General features: G+C 55.5%; 1 protein-coding gene across 6 annotated transcripts; it reads right to left on the bottom strand.

The window, feature by feature from the left end:
- Positions 1-1,362: 1,362 nt before the first annotated feature.
- Positions 1,363-24,561, bottom strand: KIAA0513 (KIAA0513 ortholog). 6 transcript variants are annotated; one of them, XM_064722978.1, is made up of 13 exons: positions 24,541-24,561; positions 11,641-12,133; positions 10,545-10,644; positions 10,003-10,076; positions 9,799-9,869; positions 9,161-9,368; positions 8,716-8,756; positions 8,203-8,281; positions 7,625-7,702; positions 6,017-6,046; positions 3,658-3,738; positions 3,317-3,411; positions 1,363-3,205 (listed from the first exon to the last, which is right to left on the bottom strand). In XM_064722978.1, exons 2-13 carry the CDS (start codon positions 11,988-11,990, stop codon positions 3,156-3,158), a joined length of 1,257 nt encoding a protein of 418 aa, XP_064579048.1. In that variant the 5' UTR covers positions 11,991-12,133; positions 24,541-24,561; the 3' UTR covers positions 1,363-3,155. The 6 variants fall into 6 exon arrangements, with proteins under 6 accessions (XP_064579048.1, XP_064579046.1, XP_064579045.1 ...); XM_064722976.1 differs by lacking the exon at positions 24,541-24,561 and adding an exon at positions 21,756-21,886; XM_064722975.1 differs by lacking the exon at positions 24,541-24,561 and adding an exon at positions 20,500-20,636.
- Between the last annotated feature and the right edge of the window lie 476 nt (positions 24,562-25,037).

Below are 25,037 nucleotides of genomic sequence, written 5' to 3'. Positions count from 1 at the left end.
AGGCTGCTTCCAGCTGACCCTCTTGGGTGTGGTGACACCACTTTTAAACTTTTTAACAGTAAGGACTAAATTGGCTCAATGGCCACCACCTGAGCAGGACAGGGACACTGTCCCTTGGCACTTCCCAAGCACGACAGGGATGCTGTCCCTTGGCACTTCCCAAGCAGGACAGGTATGTTCTCCCTTGGCACTTCCCAAGCAGGACATGGACACTGTCCCTTGGCATTTCCCAAGCAGGACATGGACACTGTCCCTTGGCACTTCCCAAGCAGGACATGGATGCTGTCCCTTGGCATTTCCCAAGCAGGACAGGGATGTTCTCCCTTGGCACTGCCCCAGCAGGACATGGACACTGTCCCTTGGCATTTCCCAAGTAGGACAGGGATGTTGTCCCTTGGCACTTCCCAGGAGATCTCAGGAGATCTCTTCTCAGGAGATCTCCCAGCTCCAGGGTAACTGGTCATTCATGGATCTCCCACCCTCCCAGGCTGGGATTCAGCAGCCCCAAATCCCATCCCCACTTCCTAAAGTGCCTCCCAAAACAATTCTAAGCAACCCAGGCAGCAAAACCAGGAAAAGGGAGGTGCCAGGGGGCACCTGCTGCAAAGGGCACGTGGAGCTGGGCAAATACCTCAGGAACAAGCCCCTCCCTTTCTATACACACAAACTTATCAGGCACAGCCGGGTGATAAGGAACTCAGCAGGTGGAGGGAACAGAACTGATCCCAGGCCCTTTGTTTTCCACAGCTGAGCAGTCCACGCCCAGGGAAAACACCAGGGAAAACATCCAGGCCTTGGGGCTGGTGGGTTTCCCTCCTGCACAAAGCATTTTTATTTAATTCAATAAAAACAAGGAGCAGGGAAAGCTCCTTCCTCAGAAAAACGTGGCTAGCAAGAGAGAAACCAGCCCTGCAGGACGAGGAACAGGCTCAGCTTGGCCACACAGAGACCTGAGGGGACGTGGACTCTGAATCCTGGGTGGAATGTGACATTCCCAGCCTGCTAACCTAAGGGAACAGCTTTTCTTTTAATAAGATAATACTGAGTAATTGATTTTTAAATACACTGAAATCAAATGTCCCGAGGCCAGAGCAGGATCCCAGCTCTGCCATCAGCTCCGAGGCCGCTGGCAGAGATGGAAAGCACAAGGGAAAAGAAAATAAAAATGAAATCTCCTTCAAGTGCCTCTCTGGCTCCGGGGCAAATGTGAATATCTCTGTAAAAGGTACAACAATTTTTCTCTATTAAAAAATAGATCATCAAAAGGGAGAAACTGGTGGAGGCACCAGAGAACCACTGAGGTCGAACAATGTGGAGAAAATCCATCTGCTTAAAAAACACAACAACAATTGAGAGAAAATATTCATTTCTAAGATAATTTATTCCAATCTCTCTCTCTCTCACATCCCATCCTTCACACAGTCCCAGTCAGGGAGGGTTTATGGCTATTTTTTATTGGATTTTAATTGTTTTTATAGAAAAATACACATGCAAATAATATATATATATACTTCAGCGCTGAACCTTTCTTTTCATGTTGGAAAAAATAATAATAATAATAATAAAGAAATGAAGGAGGATTTGGGAAAGACCTGAGTGGAGACAGAGACAGGGAAGGCCACGGGGATGGGATGCTCCAGGAGCTGCTCATGGTGCAGCACATTTTATCCAGCAGGAAGGGGTTTTTGGGGATGAGGGACCAACATCAGCCCCTGACCTCAACAAAAACCCTTCTTCATTGACTCTGCCCAGGTTTGGGAATGGCCAAGGAAAAATTGGTGCTGGATTTGTCCTTCCTACAAGACGCAGCACGGATCCCATCCCCAGCAGCAAGGGAAGCCCAGCTTAGGTAAAAGCATCACTTTGATGCTTGGAAATTACACCAGAAGCCAAGAACTAGATGGAAAAATTATCCTTTTATGCTATTTCCTATGGGATACAGGGAAAAGGGATTGTTGGAAACCTGGACTTGTATTTTAGGATGATGTTTTTGGGGTGAGACTGTTGGACCCTTGGCTGTGCAGGGCTGGGAGTTTCTGCTCCTTGCAGAGGGGAGCAGTGATGGCCTCGTGTCCCCAGCGATGTCCCTGTGTCCCCAGAGATGTCCCTGTGTCCCCAGCCTCTCTGCAAACACCATGCCAAGGCCCAAGGGATAAAACAGATCTGCAGCCCCTGGAGCAGAGCAGGAGGTGTCCTTTGGACAGGGCTGGTTCAGGTTTGATGGATGAGCAGCTGGAGCAAAGGAGGGGGCAGAGAGGAGCAGCCTGGGGAAGGAGGACATTAATCTACTGCCACAGGATGCCGGGAGGCTTTGGGAAATGTCACAATGCAGCAGCATCCCCGCACTGACAGGGCAGCAGGGAGAGGGATGAGGGATTTTTGTCATCTCCTCCCAAGGCAGGCAGAGCTCCTCTGCCTCTGCCTGCAATCCTGCCCAAGGCCATGGCTTTTTTCCTACTGATCCAGGCTAATGATATGGAGCAAAGTGCTGTGCCTCTGCCCAGAGGTGCAAACCCACACAGGCAGCACGGTGAAGGCTTCCCAAGGGAAGGATTTCCTTCCAGCTCCCAGGGAGGGTGGCAGCAGCGCTCTGCCATCCCCACCTCTGTCCCCAGCAAGGTGCCACCCTGCCCATGTCCCCAGGCAGTGGTGCCACCCTGCAGACAGCACAGAACCTGACTGAGGGGTGGCTGGGGGCAGCCCCAGCTCCTGGCTGTGGTCCCTGCCATCACCTCCAGCATCATCAGCGAGGGGACTCCAGCAGGGAAAGGCAGCCTTGGACCCCTCTGGATTTACCACCAGAGCCCTCATCATGGGCATGCTGCACACACAGCACCTGGGGGCTGCACTGCCACGCTCTTCCTGCCTTCCCCTCGTGTTTTGTTTTGCTTTTTAACCAACCATATTCACTTTTGGGAGCGTCTACTCCGACAATAGAGGCGGGAGGGTCTGGCGAGGGCGGGGGCTGCTTGGCTCCTATGTCTACAGGCTGCCCTGGGGCAGCTCTAGAGTTTGATGGACGATCATGCAGGTTTTATTGCAGCTCGTGGTGTGGTTTGGTTTGTCGGTAGCCCAGCTGCAGTCTCAGGTAGCCCCGGGGTGGGCTCCTCTCCCTCCCCACCTGGCCGGCCGCCGTCTCTGCCTCTGCCCAGCAGCTACTCCGGGGCCATCTGCTCGATGTGGTCACTGAGCAGCTTGTATTGCTCTGGGAAGGAGAGAGAGAAGGGCTCAGGGAGGCTGCTGAAGCACCCCATCCACGCTGCATCCCCCCAGAATTCCGGAATTCCAGCTGCACATCCCTCGGGCTCTGCCCTACCTTCATCCAGGTTGCCGATGGTCGCCTGCTTCTTCAGGAAGTCACTGCAAAGCTTCTTGTTGAGGCCAAAGGCCAGCATGTTGTGGATGAAGGTGCTGAGGGAGGACAGAGATGCTCTGGGTGAGAGAATGGCCGGGCTGCACCTTCTTCCCCCACCTTCCTCTCCCTCCTCACAGCCCCTTGCATGGGATGATGCTCAGCTCGGTCCCTTTGGGTGTTCAACAGAAAGGGCAGGAGTGGTCCCAGGGAGAAGCACCAAAGATGCTCTGCCCCATAAGGGATGTGCCCAGAGGGGGAACAGCTGGGGGGTGTCCCCAGGGGGGTCCCCATGCCCTGCTCACCCCAGCTGCCCGAAGGTGATGTTCTCGTTGAAGCGCAGGCTGTCGTCGCGCTCCTCCTGCGTCATGTGGCACCACTTCTCCCTGCAAGGAACAGGCCAGCCTGGCACCACTCTGTCACCACTGCCACCTCAGCACCCCCTGCCTGCTTCCTCCCACCCTGGGCCGCGCTGCTGGGGGACAGCAAGGCACCAAGAGCCCCTTGGAGCACAGGAGAGCAGGGGTGTTGGATGAGCTCACAGCATGGATCCATCTGCAGAGCTCTTGCTCTGGAGCAAAGCAAGAAATGCCCCAGGAAAAAAAAAAAAAAAAAAAACCAAAAAAAAAAACAAACACTTATTCAGCCTTGGCTTTGCCTGGAAAGGCCCTGATTAAGAGCTAAAAAGAGCATTGGTCCCTCCAGCACAGAGCTCACCGTGGGCATGATGAAGAAGCAGGGATGGCCATCCCAGCATTGCCCTGCTGAAGCCCCCCAGCCTGGGAGGGTGACAGGGGGACACCAGGCCCCTGTCCCTCATCTCCAGCCCCCCAAATCCCTGCCAAGGTGCTCCCCAAACATACCTCCCCCTCAGACAGGAGCTCCCACACCCATCCCCACAGGCCAGCAGTGCCCTGAGGCTGCCCTGGCCCCACTCTGGCTCCCCGCAGCTGCAGCAGCACCTTCAGGGCTGCAGGGTTAAAGCTCTGGGTGTTTGCAACCAGCTCTGGGCAGGGGCAGAGTCCCCACCCCGGGAACGAAGCCTGTGCCACAGGGATGGCACTGGGGTGGTGGCAGCAGGGCTCAGTGCACGCATGCCAGGGAATCTACAGCTCCAGGGTGAAGGCAGCCCCTTCCCAAAAACCAGGTGAGGTCACAGCCAAGGATAGGAGGAGGAGAAGCGAGGAGAAACAGGGATAGGCAGAAGAAAAATGGAGGAGAAGGAAGAGGAGAACACCAGGAGAAGGAAGAAGGGACACTTGTAGCTGGCCAGAACAGCAAGCAGGAGGAGAGAGCTGTGCTGGGGGGAAACTGAGATATAGGAGATCTCACCCAAAATTCAGAGAGGCTGGCTCAGCCCCAGTGTGGCTGGAACTGGGAGAAAATGGGTGGTCAGCCAGGCTGACCCCACAAAGGGAACCAGTCCCCACTAAATCACCCCAACCCAGATGTGCAAAGTGCTGAGCTGAGCCTGCAGCCAGCAGCTCATTGTTTACAGGGCTCTGGAAATGCACACAACATGTTTCAGGGGAAATTTTTTAAATAAAAGAAGGTGTAATTTCTCTCAGATAAAGCTTAGGATAACAAATAAAACCCACTGCCAAATGCAGAGGCTGAAAGGAGAGGGGAAGAATCGAATTAAGGGGCTTTGAAATCTGGAAGCAAAACTTCACAGACCCCACTGGCTCACTTACAGAAGAGGCATGTTTGTAACTCTTTTTTTCCTGCCTTTTTATGTTTTGGAGGAAGGAAGAAGGGAGAAAAAACATTATCAAAGTACCCTACAAAAAATCTGGACGTGTTTCTGGCTTATTACTGGAGAGTAACATGCCTGGGAAGGGAGAAAACCCACATGTGGCTCCACTCAAAGCCTTTGATGTCCACCAGCAGGACAGGAACAGGGATGAGGAACCCCCTGGGCTGTGGGGATGTATTTTGGGGTATCCAGGGAAGCCTTGCTGTGCCTGGAAGTGCTGAGAAGTTTCCATCAACTCCTTTCTCTTCCGGCAGCAGCAAACCCCAGCAGTGACATTTACACCATCCCTCAGCCAGGACATCCCTCAGCCACACAGAAAATTCACTGCCAGGCTTCCAAAACTCCTCATCCCCTTGCTGATGCCATCACCTGGAGGGATTTGCCCCCATTCCCCTCACTCCAAATGAGCAGTGACTGCTCCCAGCTCATGGCCCCAAGGACACGCTCCCAATTGTGACATGCAGCCCTCCCCATCTGCAGTTTTAATTTTGTTAAGGGATGGCAGCAGAAAAGCGCATTAAAAATGGAAAAGGAGCAGCTTTTCCAGCTGGCAAAGGATCCCCAGCACCTCTAAGTGGCGGCAGAAGCCAGGAGCAAGCAGGAAGGACAGGAGAGGGGGATGCTTTCTACACAAAGAGACTCAGTTCATGCCCAAAACCTGCCCAGAGGGATGTTCCCAGAGAAATATCACAGCTTGAAACCATTCAGGCTCCTTTTTAAGAGCCACATGAAAGAGGAGCCGATCTAAACCCCTCAGGCCCTTGGGGAGGGCGATGCTCACGCTCAAACCTCCATGGAGAAAGGGCCTTGCAGTGCCCCCCAAAACACATCCCCACGTCCCCAGGGCAGGATCTGGACCTGAAGGGAGCCTGTGGACACTAAGGAAGGACAGGGAAGGACAGACACACCTCTTCTCCTCTTCCTCCCCAGGGTTCCCTCTGGAGCGGCGGCAGAAACGGGGCCCACAAAGGTGGCGCGAGAAAAGGTCATGCAAGACACAGGGGCGGGGGGAACGGAGAGAGGAGGAGATGGAAGAAGGTTGTTAGAGGCAGAGAGAGAGAGGAAAGAGAGAGAAAAAGAGGAGTTTAGTTGTGATTCCTTCCCCCCCTCCCCTGCCCTCCCCTCCCAGAGGAGGAAAATCCTCCCCAAAGGTCTCGCAAAGGACAAAGCCCAGCCACCCCAGAGATGTCCTGGTCACCCGAGGGATGTCCTGATCACCCCAGAGATGTCCCGGCCACCCCAGAGATGTCCCGGCCACCCCAGAGATGTCCTGATCACCCCAGAGATGTCCTGGCCACCCCAGAGATGTCCCGGCCACCCCAGCACAGAGGTGGCCTCAGCCCCATCCTCATGGATCTTCTGGGCATCTGCCATGGCCAAGGGCTGACCTGGAATTCCAAATCCAGCCCCAATCCCAGCAGGGATTTCAATCCTCAGCTCACTGTAAGGACTCTGCATCCTCTCCAATGACTCGGGGGGGTCACCACCACCTCCCAACCCCCTGAGACACGCAGGATTCTCCAGGCTGCAGCTCCCAAAGCTCCTTTGTCAGCCAGGCTTGCTCCAGCTCAGCCATCAGATTAATTGGGAGAGGCACCGGGAGCAGGGAGCAGCTGCCGGTGGCGTCTGTCCTTGTGAGGCACTTGCTGCTGCTAATTTGGGGCTTAATCAGAGCAAATGCAGTTATGGGCACACTGCTGCTCTGCAGGCTCTTCCCTGCTTGCTTGGGAGAGAAAAAGGAAAGCAATAAAGGGGAAAACAGGGATTGATCTGAGAGCTGAGGCTGGCACAGCATCCCGGGGTGTGAGCCAGGGCTGCTGCGCTCAGCTCGGGGTTTGGGGCACACAGAGGGGGCTGGCAGAGCTCTGAAAGGGGGAAAGGGGCAGCTCCAGGGAGAGCTCAGAGCCTCAGGCACTGCACGGACAGCGGGAGGGGCTGGCTGGGAGTGGGAAACTGCTGCCAGGAGAGGAGGGAGAGGCCGGAGCCCTCACACAGCTCCGGGTGCAGCAAGAGACGGGCACAAGCTTGGTGAGTGTCTCACCCCCTTCTGCACCCCCTGACACGAGCAGCCCCTTCCCTGGCAGGTTTATCACAATTTTGGGGGCTGGCAGTGCCACCATCCCCAGCTTCTCTCCTTGCTGGCTGCTCCTGGCGACAGCTGGGACATCCCCTCCATCCTGGTGGCTGCACCGAGCACCTCCCAGACCCAGTTTGCCACCTCCCTGCTGGCAAACTCAGCACCAGCAGCCCGAGCCCTGGCTGGGATTTCTGAGCACATCTCTAGGGTTTGGTTCCCCCAAAAATGCTGCACAACAAGCAACGACCCCTTCCTGTTCCCAAAGCCCTGCCAGGCTGCAGATCTCACCAGCACTGCCCAGTGCTCCCGGCAGGATTCCAGTGGGAATGGAAAGCAGAGCTTTTCCCCAGGGCTGGACGAGCTCAGGGCTGTTGGGGGGAGCTCCCTGGGGGGCTGGAGGGGACACAGGGTGTCCTTTTCCCACAGGGACGTGTCCTACCTGGTGGTGGGGGATCTCTTCCTGCGCTCACAGTGCACGGCGTCAAAGAAGGCGGCGTTCCAGAAACGGAGGTTGTGCCTGCAGGGAGGGAGGGAATGCTGGGAATGGCTAATTGGGATTTGTAATTAGGAACCACAGAGTGCCCAGAGCAGCTGTGGCTGCCCCTGGATCCCTGGCAGTGCCCAAGGCCAAGTTAGATGGGGCTTGGAGCATCCTGGGACAGTGGAAGGTGTACCTGCCATGGCAGGGTGGGAGGGGATGGAATAATGGGATGGAATAATGGGATGGAATAATGGGATGGAATAATGGGATTTAAGGTCCCTTCCAACCCAAACCACTCCAGGATTCCCCAATCTCACCCATTCTGTCCCCGAGTCCTCCCAAGGGTCAGGGTGGGCCCAACAAACCTGGCAGATTTCTGCACCAGCCCTTTGGTGGCTGCAAACACACTCTCATTAGCACAAGGGATGTGCCAAAGCCAAGGCCAGCTCTGTTAGGGGCACTGGTGACTGTCTGGGGACACATGGACAGCAGGACAGACCCTCCCCAGGCAGGGCCAGCTCATCCAGGGGCTTTACCAGATCGGCTGCTGCTTGAGGTGCATGTACAGGTAGATCTTCTCCCCTTTCTTCTCCTCCTCTGGGCTCTGCAGGGACTCTGTGGGGACACACAGTCACACACCAGCACCTGGGGACTCCCAGATTCCCACCCACGTGTGGATTTTGGTGGCTGAGCAGTGGGATGGGTTGCAAACCAAACACATCCCTGCAATGGGAGGAGGAGCTCTGAGTGCCCTTGGAGGGCAGGGATCAGCCCTGAGGATGGCAGGGATGTCCCAGGAGGACCCTGGAGGGACTGAAACACTTTGGGAGCACTCACAGGTGCTGGGATATTGGTGCACCACCAAAGCCCAGTGACAGTGAGTGCCCAAACCTCTGCAGCCTGTGACACTGAGGACAAGATCCTCGCAGGACGAGAGTTGTGACTGGAATTTCAAAGCCAGCCCCAAGGAATCCCAGCCTTTCCACCCCTCTCTCCTTCCCCAGGGGTGCCTTGGCCATTCCTATTTCACCAGTGCTGGCTGCACTCACCTGTCTTCTTCAGCTTCTCCTTTGGTTTGTCTTCACCTTCTCTGTGGCACAAGAAATCAATGTCAGCTCCACAAATCCTGTCCCCCCAACAACCCATGGCCCCCTGGCAGAGGGAACCTCATTTGAGAGACCGCCTGATCCCATGCCACCATCCCCAGGGCCAGAAAGGTGACAAAGAGACAGTGAAACAGTGACATCCCTCCCCTCAGCACAGAGATGATGCACAAGATCACCAGCTTGGAACCACATAATTCTGTGGCTGTCTCGGTTTTGAGACAAATCAGGAGGAATCAGGACAATGGCCAAGGGAAGCAGGACTCCCAGCCCATGAGGTGACAGTGACTGAGGATGGGACCAGGCTCTGGTGGCCATGGCAGCCCCATGGTGACCCCACACCCCTGGTTCCCATGGTGCCAGCCCAGCCCCACAAGGGAGTGGTACCCACTCGCTCTTTTTGCTGCCAGGACCCTTCAGTTTGGTCTCCAGGCCCCCAAAGAAGCCCTTGACGTTCTCTGTCTTGGCTGAGGTGTTTTTCAGCAGCCTCTCTGCAATGTCCTTCTTCTCAGCCAGCCACGTGTTGGCTGACTTCAGGTACGAGTCGATGCTGCCCGTGGGCTTCTCCTTGGCCTCCAGGGGCAGGGCCTGGGGCTTCCCTGGGGAAAATGTGCCAGGAGCTCAGTGGGCACACGGCCCTGAGTGCTGCCAGCTGCTGGGGACCTGCATCCAGCTCCAGGCTGCAGATGGAACACCCCAGATCCCATCCCAGCTCCTGGAGGTTTTTATTTTTATCCTCCCCGCTCCCATTTTGGATAGAAAATCCAGCCCCCTGTGGAGGAGCAGCCATTGCACACCAAACAATAAACCAAGGTGTTTCTGGGCTGGGGTGCTCACATCCCACCCTGGGGGCTGTCACACACAAATATTCCTTGCTGGAAGTGAGCACAAAGCAGCATCACCACCCCAGCAGGAGCTCTGCCAGGTTTGCATGGATTCTGGGCTCTTTTCCACCCCTCCAACACCTTTCCCATGCACAGGACACATTTTGCAGCAGCAAAACTTCCCCAGGGGCGCAGGCTCCCTTACCTATGTAGTAATAGGTGAAGCACATGGTCATGAGGTTCTTGGCAGGGCTGAAATCATCCATCTGGTGACACCTGGCACGGAGGGAGGGCTCAGTGAGGACACCCCATGATGGGAGCCCACAGAGCTCTGCCCTCAGGGCCTTTTTGGACCCTTCAGTTTGGTCTCCAGTTCCCACCAAGCCCCAGAGTGACCCCAGGAACTTACTCAAAGAGCACGAGGGCGAAGGACTGCATCAGGCGGTAGAAGGTCTGCTCTGAGACACACTTGGAGTTGCAGCGCTGCAGGGACAGAGCCCAGGGTTCAACAGCAGCAGGGACAGAGCCCAGGGTTCACACAGCACAGGGACAGAGCCCAGGTATCACACAGCACAGGGACAGAGCCCAGGTATCACACAGCAGCAGGAACAGCCCCCCAGGACCCCCCCCAAGGCCAGGGAAAAGAGCCCTCATGGCTGAGATTCCCCTCATATTCAGCGTTGTGCCTGTCTGGGTTTGGGGTATTTATTTTTAAGGAATGGGATGTGTCTGAGTGCTGGTGAGATTTAATTTTAAATAAACTGAGTGAATTCTCTCCCACGTTGCACCAAGGGTGCATTTAGCTGCTCAAAATGCATTTATTCACTCCTGTCTGTGGTTCCTCACTTTCCTTGAGTTCCTGCCTTCCAAAAATACTTCTCTGGGGTATGATTCAATCCCCCTGGCCTGAGGCTGTTTCAGGATCCCTGTTCTCCCCAGCACTGCCCTTACCTGGGCGCTCACGTATCTGGCAAACCACTCCCTGCCCTTCCCGTCCTCGCTGCTGCACAACTCCCCAAACCTGGCCTTCTCCTCTTGGTCCAGATCCTCTCTGCAGCAGGGAAAGAATAAAAAACATCATTAAGGCCAAGGATGTGACCTGCACCCCCCGTTGGCATCAGCATGCTGGTGCTGGAGGAAGGCAGAGGAAGGGGAGGAGAGGAGCATCCATTTTGTGATCCCTCGCCTTGTGCTGCTCTTTTCTCCCTCCCTGGCAGGAGGGAAACCAAAGGCAGGGGGAGAAGGGAAGAGCCAAGGACAGCATGAGCAGAAACTGAGCTCCAGAGACAGGCAGGGAGCCCCAGAGCAAAACCAGGCCCTGTTGCTGCTCCTCACGCTCCATTTGCTGCATCCAGCCTGACACGGAGAGCTGGGGGATGCAGGGCTGGGGGCACAGCCAGGGGCTGCCACAGGGTCCCTGGGCACGTGAGGGCCACTGGCACTGCCCTCAGCATCCGTGGGGAGAGGGGATGGGGACAGTGAGCCCCTGGCATGGGAATGGGGACAGAGAAGGGAGGGAAGCTGGGGGTGGGAGATGCGGCCACGAGAGGAGTGCAAGGAAAAAGCCACTGTAGCCATGATATTTTCTGAAAAATCCTTTCCTTAGGATTTTTTCTCCTAAGAAGCTGAGAGGCCTCAGGAACAAAATGTAAACAATGATTATCTGCTGGTGTGGAATGCAACAGGTGCATCTGTGATTGGTCTCATGTGGTTGTTTCTAATTAATGGCCAATCACAGTCAGCTGGCTCGGACACTGTCTGAGACACAAGCCTTTGTTATCATTCTTTCTTTTTCTATTCTTAGCTAGCCTTCTGATGAAATCCTTTCTTCTCTTCTTTTAGTATAGTTTTAATATAATACATCAAGCCTTCTGAAACCTGGAGTCAGATCCTCATCTCTTCCCTCATCCTCAGACCCCTGAAAACACCGTCACAAACCACATCCCCCCGACGCCATGGAGGGGAAGGACAAACTGCTGCTCCTGGGGTGGGACAGCAGACAGATCCACCTCTATCCTGCGGGATGTGCCTGGCCCTGCTCACTCACCCCCCAGTGAAGATCTTCTCCACATAACTCCGCATGAACTCCCTGCGCTCGTCCCGCGGCGCCGACTCCGCGCTCTGGCCGGACGAGAGGGACTCGTTGGATGAGGAGCGCCGGGGGCCGCCCCAGTGCTGGGGAGAGCCCCCCATGTCGTTCTCGCTGTCTGCCGACTCAGTGGCATCGCTCTCCTCCGCAGCCACATCCCCTGTGTCCCCCGTGTCACCGTTGTCATCCCCTCGGTGGCCGTTGTCGCTGGGGGCAGCGGGAGGAGCCGGCTCTGAGGGGTCACAGGCGGGCGTTTCGCTGTCAAAGTCAATGAGGTTCCCTACAGGCACATCCAGAGGGGCCTCCATGGCTCTCCCAGGGGATGTGGCACTGTTGGGGACACTTGCTGTTTGTCCTTTTGTCCCTCACTGGGGCGTTGAGGCCATGGCTGGCAGGATGCTGGCTAAGGCAGGCAGGAGCTGCTGGCAGGGCACGGGTTACCACAGCACATCTGAAAGGCACAAGGAGGGCAAAAGTGAGGACAGGACCCCAGGGAGCCACCACCATGGAGCTTGGGCGAGGCCACCACCCACAATTGTCCCCAAGATGTCTGTCCACAATGCAGGGACAGACAGAGCTGGCTCCTCTCCAGCAGCCACGTGAATCAGCAATCCCATGGAATGCTCACATGCTGCCGGCACCGCTCGAGAGGGTTTTCCATCCTTTAGCCCAGAAAAGGGACAACCGGAGCCTCAGCTCCATATGGCACATTTGGGATGTGACATCTCGTGGCCTGACGGGCAGAACTGGGCTGGCAGGAGCCAGCAGCTGGCAGGACACTGGTGGCTCTGCAGGGCAGCCCTGGCATCCTCCTGTCCCCGGCCTCTCTCTGCTCAGGGCTCTGTCTGACCCCGTTTGGAAATGGGATCATCCCGGGGTGGAGCATCCTGGAGTTTAACACACATTGAGCTGGGAATGGGAAGGGGATGCTGGACACCACAGGAACTGGAATGGGAGGAGGAAACAGAGTTCTGGACTGCAGTTAAGGGGTTTGGCACCCCAGATTGCAAAGGTCCTGCAAGGGAGGTACAGAGAGCACAGGGATGGGGATGGACGGGGATGCTCCAGCACGTGCCCATCCTGGACAAAGGAGGCAAAGACAAGGCCACCCTGAAGCTGCCCCTGTGTCAGAGAGTCACAGAGAACTCCCTGAGGGTGTTTCTGCCCCAGGAAGGGGTGAATTGTAGTGTCTGAAACCCAGCACACACTGCAGCATCCGGGGACAGGAGCAGGGACAGCAGCACAGGTGACAGTGACAAACCCAGGGCACCACGACAGCAGCACTGCCACAGCCCCACTGCCTTCCAGGGAACTGATCCCAGGACACAGACAAGCACCCCCAGAGCAGAAATCCCCCAAAGGACCGATGTCCAGTTCATCAGACAAACAGGAGATGAAGCTGAAAGCAGATCTGACGTGTTTCACCAAGCACAGCACAGTAGGAAAACAACCCTGGGCTGCAGGAGCAGCTGCTCTTCAGCAGCATCCCCCTCCTCCTCCTCCTCTCCTGCAGGGGCCCTGTGGGCACTGGACAGTGAGAGAAACACAGCTCCTTGAGTGGCTGGGACAGCAGGGACAGAGAGAAAAGTCACCTGGGCTGGCAGCTTCTGTGCCAGCTTCCCTCATAGAGGGAAGAGTATCCATCCATCCATCCATCCATGGGCAGAGTTTGGCTCCTGAGAGAGGAGCAGCCCGAGGCTGCAGCACAGCAGGGACTGGCAGTGTTCCCACAGGGATCCAGCCAGCTGCAGCCTGGCTCCATGCCCTGGCAGTGTGACCCATCCCAAAGCATCCCTCCAGCTGCAGGGACCTGCATCCATCCATCCATCCATCCATCCATCCATCCATCCATCCCTTAATCCATTCCCCATCCATCCCTTAATCCATTCCCCATCCATCCATCCATCCATCCATCCATCCATCCATCCATCCATCCATCCCTTAATCCATTCCCCATCCATCCATCCATCCATCCATCCATCCATCCATCCATCCATCCATCCATCCATCCCTTAATCCATTCCCCATCCATCCATCCATCCATCCATCCATCCATCCATCCATCCATCCATCCCTTCCCACTCCCACAGCAGCTGCAGTCCCTGATGCAGAGAAGGCTCCAGGGAGAGCTCAGAGCCCCTTTCAGTACCTAAAGGGGCTCCAGGAGAGCTGGAGAGGGACTTTGGATGAAGGCATGGAGTGACAGGACACAGGGAATGGCTCCCTCTGCCACAGGACAGGGTTGGATGGGACATTGGGAGGGAATTCTTGTGGTGAGGCCCTGAGGAGGACTTGGAGTCCAGCCCAGCAGCCCCAGGAGTGCATCCTGCTCACAGGGGGATGGGAAAGGTTTAACCCCTCACTGCCCAGCTCGTGGTAAAGCCCTGCCCTTGAGTGAAGGCCACCAAGGTGTCCCAAGGCGTTGGCAGCTGCCCAGGCTCCCCCAAAGGCTCTCACCACAGAGCACAGAAGAGCTTCAAACCCAAAACCAGCTGCAGAACCAGCCCTGTCCCCACTCCACAACCTCCTCATTGCTCCAGCAGGACAAATCCAGGGAAGGAATAGCCAAAATTCCAAATGAGAGCCTCAGATCCCACAGCTGGCACCATCCACTCATGGACTCAGCTCAGCTGCACATCCCAGCACTGCCCAGGGGGCTCCCATGCCTGGCTGGGTCAAGTCTGACAGTAATTGAGGGTTCTGCAATAAAAAGGGACTTTTAGGCTGCTTGGGAGCCTTGGTACAACATCATGAGCTTCAGCATCATCCTGAAATTCAGCAAGTCTGACTTTAACCACAAAACTCAACCAGACCAAATGGAGACACCAGCCCAGGAATAAAATCCATGAATGTGCTGAAGCCATGCTGGGAACGCCACAGGAAGCCCATGGTGCCCTGAAACTTTGGGAAATGCCTGATTTTACTAAAAAGAAACGCTGGGGTAGATGTGAATAATTCACCTACAGCTGCACATTGTACAAGCAGCTTTTATCCATGACCTGCCCTTGAATCCAGCATTCCTGGCTGGATCTCCCAGCATCCCTAAGCCGTGCATGGAGTTTTCCCTGGGGGCTTTTTCCAGGTGCTGAGGTCAGGTTTGCTCCAGGCCTCAGCGATTCACACCTGGGCAATGGGATCCAATCCAGTGGAAATCCCAGTGGGGAGCAGGATATGGCCAAGCTGTGTCCCAGCTCTCCTGTCTCTCCAGCCCAATGCTCTGCTCCCAGCCTGTCCCCAGAGCTGGATGACAATCTGAGATAATAATCCCTGTTATCAGCTCGGCTGTGGGTGACACTGCTCCAACCCACACACTGCATCCTGCACAGACAGTGCTCCAGCCTGCAGCTGTCAGGGATGACTAAAAACTGTAATTAAAGCAAAGAAACCCCTGGCTGCCTCCTCCTGGCCTCATCCCTGCAGGCTGGCACCCAGACACGGAGGGCAGGAGCTCTGAGAGCCCTGGGGCCACTCAGCTCACGGAAAGGGGAAAAGCCACAACCGATGTTGCTGCAGGACTCGAATTGGCAGCACAGAGGGGACAACTCTGCTCGTTTGGGCAGAGCCAGAGCTCTGCAGAGCCCTGGCACTGTGTCCATGCCAGGGGCTCCTGCATCCATGCCAGGGCTCCTGCATCCATGCCAGGGCTGCCTGCACCCCGCTGCTGTGCAGGGATGAGGGATGCTCACCTGGGCAGCACCTGACCCCGGCCAGGGCAGGGTTTGTGCCCCGTTCTGCTGCACAGGTGATGCCAACACATCCCACGGCTCTGTGCCAGCTGTGCCAGGGCACAAACCCTTCCCATCCTGCAGGAAAGGGGGCAGAACGCTGATGCCTGCAGAGGAGGCAGCCCTGGGGACAGGCCGGGAGGGGTTTTTGGTGTCACCGCTGCTCGGGGGCTGGCAGAGCGCCACTGCTCGCTGCTGGCATCTCTCCACGCTGCGGCCCTCCCTGGAAACCCTCCCTTGGCCCATCCACCCGGGGGTTTGCAGTGCCCCGACACGGGTCTGGCACGGGGGTGGCACTGCCGGGGACACCCGCTCTGCCCCAGCCCGGCCGGGCTCTGCAGGGCACCCCGGGCACGGCTGAGTGAGCGCCTGCCAAGCAAAACTCCGTGTGCCGGCCGGGAACAGCGTGTGTCCCGCCGGGAACTGGTCAGTCCTGTTCCCGTGTCCCTGCCCCGGGCAGAACACACCGGCACAGCGCACGGACCCGTTCCGTGCCAGAGCCCCAAACGTGCCCCAAATCCGGGGGTACCGCGCTTATCCCGCACCCAGCGCCCCGCTGGATTTAAACACACAAACCTCCTCGTTTAAACTCATCCTGGCGCTTTGGAGAGCTGAAATTTCCCCTGGCTGGGCTGGGCGCAGATCCCGGGGTCGGGATGCGCTCCCGGCTTTATCGGGGAGGCTCCGGCTGTGCCCTGGCCAAGACACAGCCCTGCTGCAGCTCTGCGACCCCGTAAAATAATGCCCTGCATGCCAGGGGGTACCTGAGAGCGGTGCCAGGCGGGGCAGAGACCGCACACACTCGGTGCAAGCCAGGCTCCGCTCCCAGCCCATCCCGAGCCGCACCGGGATCCCAATCCCTGATGGAGGAGGATTTTGGCGTGTGATACGCGTAGGTTTAGAGGATCTATTCCCCATCATCACCTCCTCTCCCGGCCCCAGCGCTGGGAGATCCAGGCGGATCCTTCCCCTCCCCAAGCCCGGCTTTGGCTGGCACGGAGCGCTCCCAAACCATCACCCAGCCCTCGAACCGGAGCCATTTCCCGGCAATCCGAGCCCGGCGAGCTCCCAGCTTGCCCCGCTTCCCTTCCCCGAGCGCTTTTCCCTTTCCCCCGCTGCCATCAGACACCAGATGGCAGCTCCCCATCCGCCTTGCGAGGAGAATTAAATGTCCCTTTAATAAACCCGAGCTGCGCAAGCCGGGCTTTTGTGCGAGCTGCGGTTTCTCCTTTCACACTCCGCAGCCTCGCAGCTCCCACACAGCCACGGCCGCATCCCCAGGGAACCCCAAAACGGGGCGAATTATTCCGCAATTCCCATTTTTACCTGGCTAAAATTCCTCCTGGGAGGGGGGGGCGTACCAGGCTGTGTTTTGGAAATCATCCCCCCAAAAAGCACACGCGTGGATGAGGGGGTTCCCTGCCCCGACCACCCTCAGCCCCTCATTCCCATGGGAAATGGGAAATTGTGCTTCCAGCTCCGGAGGGGGATCCGGGATGGAGCCGGGGGGGACATCGGGATGGAGCCGGAGCTGCAAACGGAGCCGGGGGACACCGGGAGCACCCGGGCACGATGGCTGCACCCCCGGGATGCTGAACCCAAAACCAGCTGGAAAAAAAAGCGGGGTATCCCCTCCCGAGCGGGATATAGGGTCAGAAACACGGATTAAAGCCCAGCCGAGCGCAGGCCTGTCCCCAGGCGGGGTCACGGCGCCATCCTCATCCTCATCCTCCCTCCTCCCTTACCTGCAGCCGGGAGCCCCGCAGCGCCTCGGCTCGCCGCTGCCCCGGCAGCATCCGGCAGGCCGGGGACGGGCGATGCAGGGACGCGGGGACGCTGCTGTCCCTCCTTCCTTCCCTCCCTCCCTCTCTCCGTGCGGAGCTCCGGCGCTCCCGGTGCCCACGCGCGGCTGCGCGCTCAGCGCCGGGAACGGCTCCCGGTGCCACCCGGGCACGCTGCGCTGGCTCACGGAGCCCTTCCCGCGGCACACGGCCAGCCTTTCACACGGGGAGGGATCCCCATCCTCCGCAGCCCGCCTTTCACCCGGGGAGCAATCCCCACCTGGAGAGGGATCCCCATCCTCCCCCAAAACCAGCCCTTGTGAGTCCTATGTTGAGAAATATTAAGGAAAATTAGGTGGGATCCCCATCAGAGAGGAGTTCTCCACGCTGTGCTGGTTCCACAGAGCCCTTCCCACAGCACACAGCTCAGGGAGGGATCCCCACCTGGAGAGGGATCCCCATTCTCCCCCAAAACCAGCTCCTGTGTGCCCTATGCTGAGAAATATTAGGTGGGATCTCCATCATAGAGGAGTTGTCCAGCCTAAAGTAGCTGCACAGGCAAATATGGAAAATATGGATCAAAATAGCATGGGGTACCCATTAAAAGGGGGCCAAAATTATCTTAGGTCCCTGCAGGTGCAGATAGGAAAAATATTGAGGAAAATGAGGTGGGGTCTTCATTAAAGAGGGATTCTCCAGCCCAAACCAATCTAAAGTCCTGGCACATGCAGATATCCCAAATATCAACCCAATATCTTAAAAGAATAAGGTAGGGTTCCCAGAAAAGGGAGATTTTCCAGCCCAAAACAGCCTAACTACCTGCACATGCAGATATCCCAAATATGAACCAGAATAAGGTGGGGTTCACAGGAAAAGGGGGATTCTCCAGCCCAAAACAGCCCATCCAAGCCCCTGTGCACCCTGATATCTGGGACATTCAGCAAAATTAGGCATCATTCACATCAAATTCTCCAGCCCAAACCAGCCTAAGTCCCACCACATGCAGATATCCCAAATATTGACTAAAATAAGATGAGGTCCCCATAAAAGAGACATTCTCCAGCCCAAACCAGCCTAACTACCTGCACATGCAGACATCCCAAATATTGACCAGAACATGGTGGGGTTCCCATAAAAGGGGAATTCTCCAGCCCAAAACTCCTTGTCCAAGCCCCTCTGCACCCTGACATTTGGAATATTAAACCAAAATAAGCAGGATCCCCATCAAAGGGGGATTCTTCACCCTTTTCTCACCTTTAGCTGATTTTCAGGCCTCCCCAGCACTCAGCTCCCTGAGGATTGGGAATTATCTGCTCTGCCCCTGCCCAGCTGAGCCATTTGGGGGAAAAAAGGGATCAGGTGAGATCAGAGGTGGGGAAGCCCCAATGGGGAGGAGGAACTGGGTGGGAGCAGCACCAGGACAGGGCAGTGCTGGGATCTGGATTCTCCTGAGCCTCAGGAGGAAAACTCCAGGGGTTCCATGGGCAGAGATGGGGACAGGGCAAGGCTGAGCCCCTGGGAGGGAAGTCCTGGGCCAGGCAATTTTGGGGTGCTCTCAACAAAAGGGAGTCTCTGACACAAAGAGAAGCAAATGAGCTTGAAGAGGAGGCCACCAAGAGGAGCTCTGCCCTTGCCAGCCCTCCCAAAAGGATCCACGGATCCTTTTAACCCAGAGGGGTCTCCCTGAGGATTTGGTGGAGAGAAGAAGCCCCCATATCAGCACAGGATCCCTGCCCCTGCTCATCCTCCCCTCCCCAGCATCGCCCCAACCCTGAGCAGAGCCCTTTGCTGTGCATCACAGCCTCCCCCATGGGCAGGGCACAGGAGCTGCTGCCCCAGCACACCCTGCAGTCCCACTCTGGTCCCCAGGAATAGCAAAAAGGAGTCAGAGCCACATCCTCCCCCTGTGGAGCAGGGAATTGGTGATGCCAGGGAAACCCTGCTGGGGTGGGGAATGCAGCACCCCTGGCACAGCCTGGCCAAAGCTGAGCTCTGCTGCCCAAGGGCACCCCTGGAAAAGCACCCCAAGCCTCAGCTGGGTGCTGTTCATGCTCTGGAGGTGGGTGAGTCACTCCTGCCACGGAGCATCCTCGTCAAAGGATGGAATTAGTGTGAAACTGCCCATTGTCCCCTCCATCCCCATCATGCTGCACACCCATCATCATCATCATCACCCACAGAGGGAACAGCTCCCTGTGACACAGCTCAGCAGGAACCCAGGAGCATCCCTAATTGCCTGCCTGCCCCGGGTGATTATTGTAATTAAGGCAGACTTCAGGAATTGCAAGTGACAGGGAAAAAACACCCCCAGTCCTTGTTGTTTGGTTGGTTTTATTCTGTTTATTCTGCTCCCGACCCTGGGTTTGCAGCATGGCAGGTGGAAATCCTGGGAGCTCACACGTCCCTGGCACCTGGAGATGTTCCAGCCAGGCTGGGCAGGGCTTGGAGCAGCCTGGGGTGCTGGAAAGGGTTGGAACGGGAAAGGCTTTAAGGTCTCTTCCCACCTAAACCGAAAATTCCCATGGTTGTGTGAGGTTTTGTGCCTCCTCCACCTCAGCTCACAGCCCTGCCTGGGGATTCTTCACCTGAGCAAGGAGAGGAGAGGCCCCCACCAGGGACAGGGTGATGTCCCCACCAGGGACAGGGTGATGTCCCCACCAGGGTGACACCCCACAGCTCAGGGGAAGCAGATTTTGTGGAAGTTCCTGAAGCATTGGGTAATGTTTTGCCTCCCAGCCCTGAGCAGCAGGGCCAGGGGAGGAGCTGCAGACCCAGGAAGGGCTTTGGTGGCAGGAGGGTCCCACAATCTCAGGGTGTCCTGAGCTGGGAATGACCCCAGGGATCATCCAGCCCCTGAGTGAGCCTGTAAAATGCTGCTGTGAGGAATGAGATAACAGCTCTGATAAAAACCTCAAAACCTCTGATAAAACCCCCAAAACTCTGATGAAAACCCCAAACTTCTGATAAAAACCCCAAAGCACCAATGAAAACCCCAAACCTCTGATAAAACCCTAAAGCTCTGATAAAAACCCCCAAAACTCTGATGAAAACCCTGATGAAACCCCAAAGCTCTGATAAAACCCCAATCCCCAGGCCCTGTAACACCCCAGGCCAGGCTGCCCCCATCCCCAAAGAGGGGCAGCTCCTCGGGCAGGGCTGTGCCTGCAGAGCCAAAGCTCCTGCAGAGGGACAGGGACAACCAGAAGCTCCAACAGCACCCACACACAGCCCCAGGGTGGATTCATTTACACCAGGATGAATTAATTTGCATTAATAGCAGGAAACCACCCAAGCCCCCCAAAGAAACTCACCCTCCACCATCTCAGGGCTCAGAGATTTGGCTCAGCCTCCCAAGACAAGGAAGATCTCAGGTTCCTGGTGCTGCTCTGAGCTCCTGGCCCCTCAAACCCAGCACCCAGAGCAGCACAACGCAACCGCAGCGTTGCCTCACCAGGGCTGGTTGTGACACAGCTGCTGCAAACCTGAGCAAAGCTGCTCCTCCACGCTGACCCTCTGCAAATCCCTCCTAATCCAATCCTGTTTGTGGCTTTAAGCTGGACCCTCCCATGCTGGACACCCCAGTTTGCTCCACACTTGGGGAAATCCTGGGATTTTCTCAGTGCTGGGTGAGGATCTGATGCAGGAAAAAGCCCAGTGTCACAGACAGCTTTTATGGAAAATCCTTTCCTTGGGATTTTTCCTCCTGAGAAGCTGAGAATGTAAACAATTATTACCTGCTGCTGTGGAATGCAACAGGTGCATCTGGGATTGGTCTCATGTGGTTGTTTGTAATTAATGGCCAATCACAATCAGCTGGCTCAGACTCTCTGAGAATCACAAGCTTTTGTTATCATTCTTTCTTTTTCTGTTCTTAATAAGCCTTCTGATAAAATCCTTTCTTCTATTATTTTAGTATAGTTTTAATATAACTATATAATATATTATTATATATAATATAAATTATATATTATATATTATATATTATTAATAAATATAATATAATAAATAATATATAATAATATAAATAATATAATAATAAATTATATATAATATTATATAAAACTAATATATATTAGTTATATGTATTATATATAACTAATATATATATTAATAATTAATATAATATAATATAATATAATATAATATAATATAATATAATATAATATAATATAATATAATATAATATAATTAATATGCCTTCTGAAACTCCATGTTCTGAAATCCTCGTCTCTTCCCTCATTCTCAGAGCCCTGTGAACACTGTCACACCCCAGAGCTTCCTTCTCCCCATGTCTGGAGGTGTTTGGGGACAGTGACCTGCACTCCCAGCTCACATCCCACTGGCACAATCCCTGTGTGCCACCTGGGCATGGGAACCCTCCCCCTGTGCCAGCCTGGGAAAGCCCTGCCCTGTGTCCCCAGGGCCAGCAAACATGTGGCACCACAGAGTGACAGGGCAGAGCAGCTCAGCCAGGAGGATGGAAATGCTGGAATCACCCTCAGCCTGCCTGGAATCTGCAGCAAAGTCGTGACACAGAGGAGGCTCAGCCCCAAAATTCCCTTTTTACCTCCTGTGCCCGGAGATGCTCCTTCCAGCGGCGATGCGGGACAGGGACGGACACACAGACAGACACGGGGACGGACACACGGACACTCCTGCCGCTGAGCAATGATTAATTCCAGCTCCGGGTGACAAAGTGAAAGCCAAACAAGGCGAGGCCGGGCTGTCCCCGCTCGCTGCTTTCCCCGGCCCCGGGCGCCGCCCCAGCCCCGGCGGGACTGGAAGGACCTGTCCGGGCTCCTGCGGGGCCGCCGGGCACGGCACCGGCAGGAAAGGCGTGGCACGGGTGTGGCACGGGTGTGGCACGGGTGTGGCACGGGCCAGCAGGGCTGCTGTCACCGCCTCCGGGGCTGCCACACACACCCCGAGCACGGCAAAGGGATGGGGACATGTTGGGGACACGGGGGATGAATCCCACGGCCCAAAGCCCCAAAACTCTGATAAAACCTCAAAGCTCTAATAAAAACCCAAAGCTCTGATGAAAACCCCAAAACTGATAAAACCCCCAAAGCTCTGATGAAACACCAAAGCTAAATTCCCTAGGTCTGCCCAGGGTATGAACACATTTAAGAAAAACCCCAAAGTTCTGATAAAAACCCCAAAGTTCTGATGAAAACCCCAAAGCTTGGATGAAAACCCCAAAGTTCTGATAAAAACCCCAAAGCTAAATTCTCTAGGTCTGCCCAGGGTATGAACACATTTAAGAAAAACCCCAAAGTTCTGATAAAAACCCCAAAGCTCTGATGAAAACTCCAAAGCTCTGATGAAAACTCCAAAGCTCTTATAAAAACCCCAAAGCTCTGAGGAAAACCCCAAATCTAAATTCCCTGGGTCTGCTCAGGGAATGAACACATTATCCCCATCCCATCCCACATTTAATAAAAACCCCAAAGTTCTGATAAAACCCCAAAGCTGTGATGAAAACCCCAAAGCTCTGATAAAAACCCCAAAACTCTGATAAAAACCCCAAAGTTCTGATGAAAACCCCAAAGTTCTATTAAAACCCCAAAGCTAAATCCCCTGGCTCTGCCCAGGGAATGAACACATTTAATCTGTCCTTGAGCCAGGCTGGGCCCGGACACCCCTGACTTGTTCTGGAACCCCAAAATGCTCGAGGAGTAACCCCAGGATCCCCATCCCAAACCCAGAACCTCTGGGATGCCCCAGGGCAGCACAAACAGCACAGCCAGGGGGAGAAAACGGGGGAAAAAACGGGGGAAATGCAGTTTTACATCTCTCTGACATTGAATAACCTTTACTGTCCTCTGAGCAGCAGCTTTTGGCAGCACAGCTGGAAATCCCTCACCTTAGCAAGGAGAGGATTTTCCACAGCTGGATTTCCCTCCAGGCTGGAAAAGCTTTGGCAGCTGCTCCATCCCCTTATCACAGACCCCAAAAAGCTCCAAACCCTGTGGGATGCCAGGGTCGGGGTGGCCCTTCCTGAGCTCTTTGGGATCCCCAGAGCATCCCCAAATTCAGCACGGAAGATTCCAGGGATCGGAGGCGAGGATGAGGCGCTCACCGGGCACGGGGCAGAGGCGAGGAGTTAATGGGGCTGCAATTCCCGCTGCCCCCATCGTCAGGGAGGGAAAACGCAGCCGAGCAGCCCCGCTCGGATGCACAGGGTAATTTGTTTCGGGTTTAATGTCATCCTGCTTCCTGGAGATGGGAAAAGCCTCTGCTTGTATCAGCCTGGGGAAGGTGGGAGCAAAAGGGGGGATTTGGAGGAGTTTTGTGGAGGGAAGAGCTCGGCTGAACCTCTCAGGGCTGAGAGCACCGAGTGAGACATCACCCCTAAAAAATGCCTAAAATCAGCTTCATACGGAAAATCAATGTTTTAGGAAGGGTCTCAGCGAGGTTTTCAGGTTTTCTCCTGCCCACCAAAGTCCCACATTAAAAGCAGCATCATCAAACCCTGCACGGGGCAGTGGCACCCAGCACCAGGACAGCAGAGGGAGGGAGGAATCCCAGTTTTCTCTGGGATTTAATCCTCTCTTGGAGCCCTGAGCTTTGCAGGAGGAGCTCAGGATTTCCCCCAGCCTGATGCGTTTCCTCCTCGGGGCCTCTTGTTTGTGCAGGAACATTTCCTCCTGCAGGAAAAGCCCTGGGATGGGCACTCACACCCCTGCCTTCCCCAGCCTCCAAATCACCTCTAATTCAGGAACCAAATCCCCTCAGATCACCCCCCAAAACCTGCAGGGCTCCCCTGCACCTCCTGCAGATCATCCCCACCTAAACCTGCAGATATTCCCCACCAAAACCTGCAGATCATCCCCACCAAAACCTGCAGATCATCCCCACCAAAACCTGCAGATATTCCCCACCAAAACCTGCAGATATTCCCCACCAAAACCTGCAGAACTCCCCTGCACCTCTTGCAGATCAGCACCACCAAAACCTGCAGATCATCCCCACCAAAACCTGCAGATATTCCCCACCAAAACCTGCAGATCATCACCACCAAAACCTGCAGATCATCCCCACCAAAACCTGCAGATATTCCCCACCAAATCTGCAGATCATCCTCACCTAAACCTGCAGATATCCCCCACGTAAACCTGCAGAACTCCCCTGCACCTCTTGCAGATCAGCACCACCAAAACCTGCAGATCATCCCCACCAAAACCTGCACAGCTCCCTGCACCTCCTGCAATTCATCCCTCCCAAACCCTGCAGATCATCCCCTGCACCTCCTGCTCCTGGCTTTTCATCCTGAGCCCTGCCAGGGTTGGGAATTCCAGCCCAATCTCCAGCTGCTGCTGGAAGAGAGAGAGAAATAATCAAATACAGACCTGGGGGAGGTCGCACAGCAGTGAAACCGCCGGGTTTTCCCTGCAGGGCTGGAACAAGGAAGAGATAAACCACGTTTGCTCCAGAGCACAGGCAAACAACTGCTTATCGCCGGCCTCAAGGCTACTGCAGGGTGTCAGGAAAAGTGCAATTCCTCTCCTCTCCCTGGAAGGGTTCTGGTTTTGGCCCCTGTGTCACAGGGAGCTGGGGCTGGAGAGGAGCCAGCCCTGCAGAGCCCCTTCCCTCCCTGCACACCCCAGGGAAGGGATGGGCTGCAGGGGAAACTGAGGCAGCTCTGGGTCAAGCTGCGGGATCACCCTGGGCTGGCTCACTGAGAAAGATCCAGGGAGAGCCCAGAGGGCCTAAAGAGCTCCAGGAGAGCTGCAGAGGGACTGGGGACAAGGGATGGAGGGACAGGACACAGGAATGGCTCCCACTGCCAGAGGACAGGGATGGATGGGAGATTTGGATTTAGGAACTGTTCCCTGGCAGGATGGGA

The sequence above is a fragment of the Zonotrichia leucophrys genome, chromosome 11 (genome assembly GCF_028769735.1).
Source record: "Zonotrichia leucophrys gambelii isolate GWCS_2022_RI chromosome 11, RI_Zleu_2.0, whole genome shotgun sequence".
NCBI classification, from domain to species: domain Eukaryota; kingdom Metazoa; phylum Chordata; class Aves; order Passeriformes; family Passerellidae; genus Zonotrichia; species Zonotrichia leucophrys.
Note: the sequence above shows the minus strand (reverse complement) of the source record. Positions and strands in the feature narration are given on the sequence as shown.

What these genes read in the sequence shown, in the direction of transcription:
- KIAA0513 (XM_064722978.1), bottom strand. Translation starts at nt 11,990, where the DNA reads ATGGAGGCCCCTCTGGATGTGCCTGTAGGGAACCTCATTGACTTTGAC. An exon ending in CCAGATACGTGAGCGCCCAG is followed by an intron (nt 10,077 to 10,544) that starts GTAAGGGCAGTG and finishes CTGTCCCTGCAG; the next exon opens with CGCTGCAACTCCAAGTGTGT. An exon ending in CTCAAGCAGCAGCCGATCTG is followed by an intron (nt 7,703 to 8,202) that starts GTAAAGCCCCTG and finishes CCCTCCCTGCAG; the next exon opens with GCACAACCTCCGTTTCTGGA.